This window comes from Chrysochloris asiatica, unplaced genomic scaffold (genome assembly GCF_000296735.1).
Source record: "Chrysochloris asiatica unplaced genomic scaffold, ChrAsi1.0 scaffold00003, whole genome shotgun sequence".
In the NCBI taxonomy this organism is placed as follows: Eukaryota; Metazoa; Chordata; class Mammalia; order Afrosoricida; family Chrysochloridae; genus Chrysochloris; species Chrysochloris asiatica.
In genome coordinates this window covers 21,170,537-21,177,374 of record NW_006408521.1, presented here as the reverse complement: position 1 = coordinate 21,177,374, position 6,838 = coordinate 21,170,537, and the positions used below count along the sequence as shown (strand labels likewise).

The window sequence follows — 6,838 nt, the reverse complement described above, 5'->3', positions numbered from 1 at the left end:
TTTACATTCAACAATTGAGCCTCTTAGATAAGGTAGTCCATACCAAACAACTCATACCAATACAATATATGAGGGTGCTTCAAAAAGTTCCTGGAAAAAATCCATTAGCTTTTCATTCCATTTTTCCATGAAATTTTTGAAGTGCCCTCATACTTCTGTGTTTATATACGATTTGCCTACCACCACATGAGCATCGTTACTAGAAGGTGAGTTTTTAAAACAACATTTGAATAGGAAGTTATCAAGATTTTTTTTATACAACACCTTTTTAAAATATATCCCAGAGGTGAACTTTATGAAAGAAATGAATTGTGGAGGTTAAGGGGAATAAACAGATGAAAAAGATTATTTCAGAGGAAAAAGACTGTAGGGGGACGTACCAGGACACCACAAATGAGTAATCATAGGATGAGAGTTTGAAGGGTGAAAAATGTTTTTCTCCACAACTTTTTATTATGAAGAATTTAAATGTAGGAAGTCCTTACTTTGCATAGTTCTCATATGCATGAGTTTCAGTTACCACAGTTTAGCTAATTAACACTACCAACAAAGCCAACAATCCACTGCCATCAAGTCAATTCCAACGAGCACTTGTCTCCCGAAAGCATGGTTCAAGTTTGTTAGACAGTAAGTATACTTATTACTTGTGGGTAATCGCATAAAGTACAAATTCTGCCTCTAGCTATTCAGTTCACAAATCACTATGAAAAATCACAGCTGTGCATAATTCTGTGATTAATCATGTCACTTTTTTTTAAGTTTATCAGTGGTGACTACATATCAGTTGTTTAGGTTACCAGGGAACAGCAACGAATCCTGGTGTGGTGCTATAAGATAAACACTGGACTGAAAGGTTGGTTTGAACCACAAGGTCTCCTGTTCAAACTCACCAGCCATTCCTCGAAAACCCGATCCAGCGTCCCTATGAGTCAGAACTGACTGTACATCACAGAAACAGCAAGGAGTCCTGGTGTGGCTCTGTAGGAGAAGCACTGGACAGCTAACCACAAGTTGTCAATTCAAACCCACCAGCCACTCCTTGTAAACTCTATGCAGGGTTGCTATGAGTCAGAACTAACTCAACAGCACTTAACAACAACAAACACAGAAAAGCATGTAGTTATACTGACTTCATGTCTCCCAGAAATAAAGAGATTGCTATTGTTAAGTACTGTTGAGTCAGTTCTGACTCATAGCGATCCTCTATAGGGTTTCCCAGGAGAAGCTGGTTCAAACTGACCTTGCGGTCCAGTGCATTAACCAGCAGCACCACACCAGCATTCCAATGAAGAGATATTGCAGATAAAATAATTTAACTTTTAAAACACTACTACTATTGCAAAAGTGGCACTGTAGGATAAGTACTGGACAGCAAGGTCGTTTGAATCACAAGGTCATTGGTTCAAACTCGAAAGCCACTCCTCAGAAAACCTATACAGGGTGCTATGAGTTGGAATAGACTCCGCAGCAAACCACCACCACCACTGGTGGAAAATTATAAATATGCTCTCCCTTTTACTCTGAACTTCTTTAAAATACATAAAATTAGATAATAATAAATAACAATGTATTGCTGTGTTTGCAACATCAACAGAATCTGTCTAACAATAATACCACCAGTTGGGGGAGGAGGAGCTATATAGGTGTAATGTTTTATCTCACTGGAATTCAGTTAATTCAGTATAAATCTGAAGGTGATGATTTTGAAAAGTGCTAATGAACACGGTAATCCCCAGAGAAACCACTGAAGGACTAAAAAAATACTGTAAAAATCATTAATGAAATTAAAATCTACATAAAAATATATTCACTTAATGCGGGTGAGGGGGCCGTAAAGGAGGAATCCAGGAACAAAAAAACGACAAACTCAACTATATTTGAAAAGTATTAAGTAAAAATTATTTAAATAGAACTTTTAGACTGAATTAAAAACAAAGATCCTCTCTACAAAAAGCAGACTTTATATTTAGTTGCAGAAATCGATTGAAAATTGTTATTGTTAAGTGACGGAGCAACCCAGAGAAGCCTCTTGTACTATATAGTACAGCGCGACACCAGGACATTAAAAGATGCTCCAGATCATTAGTCATCAGGGAAATACAAATGAAAACCACAGTGAAATACAACTTTATACCCACTAGGATGATTGGAATCAAAAGAGTTTTCTTCTCCATTCTTGGAAATCTCCATCTCTGCTTCATATTTTCTCTTCATCTGTTTACTAGAAAATGTCTTTACTCTTTCTTGTCATCCTCACATTTTTCCCTACCCCATTTTATTTCTTTCCCCCGTTCTCACTACATTTTCTAACAACAAATGCGCAGTCCAAATTCAATGATTTGATGAATTTATTGAGTTCGTTTTATTTCTCAAGGTTAAAATTTCAAGAGCTGGACATTCTTTCAATGTGTTTTCAAAAAAAAGAAAATACGATACTTGAATGAGCCTTTTCTTTTTCTCTTAAGTATGTGTTTTGTTTTTGTTTTATCTTCCCTAGATCATTATAGTTCCATAGAGATAGTTTCTTACCCTTTTTATATGGGGTGAGAAAGATACTCAGTCTAGGTTGGCCTCTGAGGGGTTTTTCCCCTTTCAAAGGCCACAAAGCCTGCGCGGTTCGCCGAACTCCTGCTGACACCTGGCGGACAGAAAGCGAAAGGGCGCCTTAGCCTGCTGGGCGGTTTGCCAGACGTCGGAGGCAAAGCCCAACGTGGCGCAACCTAACAGACGCTAGAAGGACCGTAAGAATCCTATTTTCTATTGGCTGAAGAGCTGTCAACAAACACCAATGAGCCAATGAGCCGCCGCCTGTGGATGACGTCGACGCTACGCGACTCCTCCCACCCATGCTCTAGCAACGCGTCTAGCGACGATCGAGCTTCGTAAGGGTTTCGACTGCTTCATGTGCGCCCCGTGGCTCTGGCTCTTGCAAACGTTTTTCCTGATGGCCCCTAAGGGGGCCCGGCCTCAGCCATATTCCTCCCCATCAGGAGCAGTGCCCACCTCTTCAGACATGGGGCCAAGTACTCTGAGCGGGACTCTCCAATCCTCCTCTAAGGGCTCTGAAATCTCCCGGGCCTTGCCTGCTATTTCTACGGTGGGTCCCACTACCGTGACCCCTTCGGCGCCTGGGAATATGACAGCGGACCTCTTCCCAGGTGAGGGGAAACTACTGGCCTCTCATCTGAAATTCTGTGAAGAAAGTTGAATTGTCACTAAATGAAGAGTTGGTGGGGCTGTCGGAAGGGTTCGGGAAGTTAGCACTTCGAAGCCAGGTTGAGAATCCTCATCTCATTCCTTCTGCTTTTTCTTTCCTAGTTTTACCAATCTGTGTCTGTGATTTGACTCTTGGTGACTGTGATATAAACTGCTGCTGCGACAGGGACTGCTATCTTCTCCATCCGAGGACAGTTTTCTCTTTCTGCCTACCTGGAAGTGTGAGGTGAGCTGCTAAAGTCGTTTTATCATAAAGGGGATTGGAGTTCTATAATAGGTAATATTTCCAAGTAGGAAAAGTTAACCTTGGTGCTGTAACCCTTAAGGACTGTGTGTTAACTCACGGCCACCCCAGGAGTTCTCTTTAGCAAATGCCTTAAATTCCAGGGCTCAAGCACCTTCCTCTGGATCTAACCCTCCGCTTCCAAGTGTATCCAATTCTCTGTCCTGTTTCTTTACAGGTCTACAAGTTGGGTGTGTGTGGACAACTCTCTTATCTTCAGGAGTAATTCCCCATATCCTACCAAAGTTTTCATGGATTCAAATGGAATTAGGCAATTTTGTGTCCATGTGAACAACTGTGAGTAAAAATTAGGTTAGCTGCTAAATAGTGTAGAAACATTATTGCTGATCATTTATGGAAAATTGACTTTGTCTTAGGCCTGATTCTTTTAAATTTGTTTTACTCTTCCCTGATTTTTAAAATTATTATTATTATTAGCTTAAATTTTTCTTTCTTTTCTTTTATGCATTTGTTCTTGCCCTTTAAATCGCTTGCATTCTACTTTCTCTCACTCACTAGTGAACATTTGCAATTTCCTGTTCTCTTTTGACTGTGGATTGATAAGCTCATACAGAACTTTCATTTCAATATTTGTTAACATTGAGCTGTTTGTTGTTGTTAAGTGCTGTCCAGTTAGTTCCATATAGGGTTTCCAAGACTGTCGATCTTTGCGGAAGCAGAGCAGAAAGCCCCCTCTTTGTTTTGCAGAACAAGCTGGTGGGCTCAACTGCCAACCTTGTAATTCATAATCCAGTGCTTATCCTACAAAGCCATTGCACTCCCCTGAGCTGTTCAGTGTAATATATTATGTATTACAGTAAAATTTAGAGGCGAAACACTTTATGTTCCTTAGCTTATACTCTGTATGTCCACGCTTCCTGGTACCATCAGTGTCCCTGCACTGAAGTGTGAGGCACAATGTTAACTTTCTCTTATTCGTTCAGTTTTACTCACTTTAATTCCCCGCCACCCTCCCCACCCCCCACCCCTGATTCTTTTAAGCCTTGTAAAAAAATAGCCAGAAGGATATTTGCCATCTCAGCTTGTCATCTTTCTGACCTTTAAGGTTGTGAGTTTGCAAAGGTATTAAACCGTTCCTGGAAGTTTCAAAGTTTCATGATTTCAGATCAAACATGAAAGTGGTGAGCCAATATCAACACCGCCTGTTCTGATACAGTGTTTTTCAAGCTCTAATATGCATATAGGTTTCTGGTGTGGTGCTGTGGGCTAATGCAAAGTCGTTTGATCTGCAAGGTTGGTGGTTCAAGCTCACCAGCTACTCCTTAGAAACCTTATACAGTGTCGCTATAGGTCGGAATCGACTGGTGGCATTTAACAACAACAATATGCATGCAAATCACTTAGTGATCTTGTTAATAGGCAGATTCTGGTTCAGGTGGTCTGAGAGTCTGCAATTCTGACAGGTTTCCAGGTGATGCTGAGGTTGGTGGTCTGTGTACTCCACTTTGAGTAGCAAGGATATAGGTAATATAGAGATAGTGAGTAGTTTGAAAGGCCCCAGAATTAAGGCTTGTGCTCATATAATGCTGTCAGAAAGCTGGAAAAGTCAAAGGACAAAAGTAGGCTACATTCATGTGATTAGCTTTCAATAACACATTGATATATTTTTACTGTGTCCAGATGACCAGAATTATATGGAGGATGAAAAAAATTAGTACAGGGTGTGTGTCTGCTATGTTCCTTTTTCAAGTTAGCAGGAGACATGGAGTGATAAAACAGACAGAATGGTTCTTTCCCTGGAGGCCCTCTGACCAGAGGACAGTGCTTAAGCCTTTTTGATACATTTCTCTTCTGGTCCTGAAGTTCCATGGGAGATGACTGTAGAAGCTTAGATAGAAATACACATTGCTGGGGGAACTGAAGAAAAAGTTCAAGCCTCAACTTTCGTTACTGAAAGATTCTCTGGGTAAATTATTGAGTGATGCAGAAAGCATCAAGGGAAGATGGAAGGAATACACAGAGTCACTGTACCAAAAGGAAATAGTTAATGTTCAATTGTTTCAAGAGGTAGCATATGATCAAGAGCCAATGATACTGAAGGAGGAAGACCAAGGTGCATTGAAGGAATTGGCAAAGAACAAGGCACCAGGAAGTGATGGAATACAAATTGAAATCTTTCAAGTGAGGCGGCACAGGAGGCACTCACTCATTTATGCCGAGAAATTTGGAAGACAACTATCTGGCTGACTGATTGGAAGATATCCGTATATGTGCCCATTCCAAAGAGAGGTGACCCAATGGAATGTGAAAATCATTGGACAATCTCTTTGATATCCCATGCGAGTAAAGTTTTACTAAAGGCAATACAGAAATGGCTACAAGTATACATTGACAGAGAACTTCTAGAGGTTCAAGCTGAATTCAGAAGAGGCCATTGAACGAGGGATATCATTGCTGATGTCCGATGGATCTTGGCTGAAAGCAGAGAATATCAGAAAGATGTTTACCTGTGCTTTATGGACTGCGCAAAGGCTTTTGATTGTGTAGATCATGACAAGCTATGGACAACATTGCAAAGTATGAGTATTCTTGAACACTTTATTGTGCTCATGAGGAATCTGTACATGGACCAAGAGGCAGTTGTTTGAACAGAATATGGGAACACTGGGTGATTTAAAATTCAGAAAGGTGTGTGATAGGGTTGTGTTCTTTCACCATACTTATTCAACCTGTATGCTGAGCAAATAATCCGAGAAGCTGGGTTCTATGAAGAAAAACATGCCATCAGGATTGGAGGAAGACTCATTATCAACCTGTGATATGCAGATAATACAACCTTGCTTGCTGAAAGTGAAGAGGACTTAAAATATTTACTCATGAAGATCAAAGAGCACAGCCTTCGGTATGGATTACATCTCAATGTCAAGAAAACAAAAATCCTCACCACTGGACCAATTAACAACATTCTTATCAATGGAGAAAAGATTGAAATTGTCAAGGACTTCATTCTTCTTGGATCAACTATCAAAACTCATGGACGCAGCAGTCAGTAAATCAAACGATGTATTACATTAGGCAAATCTGCTGCGCAAGACCTTTTGAAAGTGTTGAAGAGCAAAGCTGTCAGCTTGAAGACTAAGGTGCGCCTGACCCAAGCCATGGTATTTTCAGTAACCTCATATGTATGAGAAAGCTGGACAGTGAATAAGGAAGACCGTAGAAGAACTGATGCTTTTGAGTTATGGTGTTAGAGGAGAATGTTGAAAGTGCCATGGGCTGTCAAAAGAACCAATAGATCCGTTTTGGAAGAAGTGCAGCCAGAGTGCTCCTTGGAGGCCAGGATGGCCAAACTTCATCTCTCATACTTCAGACATATTG

The 6,838-nt window shown here is 40.5% G+C and overlaps 1 protein-coding gene across 1 annotated transcript in view; it reads left to right on the top strand.

Moving 5' to 3' along the window:
* The first annotated feature begins 2,902 nt into the window (after nucleotides 1-2,902).
* TCTN3 (tectonic family member 3) overlaps nucleotides 2,903-6,838 on the top strand; it is a 30,830-nt gene continuing 26,894 nt past the window's right edge. Inside the window, exons 1-3 of the mRNA XM_006831452.1 lie at nucleotides 2,903-3,158; nucleotides 3,319-3,442; nucleotides 3,678-3,796. Coding sequence (XP_006831515.1) covers nucleotides 2,903-3,158; nucleotides 3,319-3,442; nucleotides 3,678-3,796 — 499 coding nt within the window. The remainder of the gene's footprint in view (nucleotides 3,159-3,318; nucleotides 3,443-3,677; nucleotides 3,797-6,838) is intronic.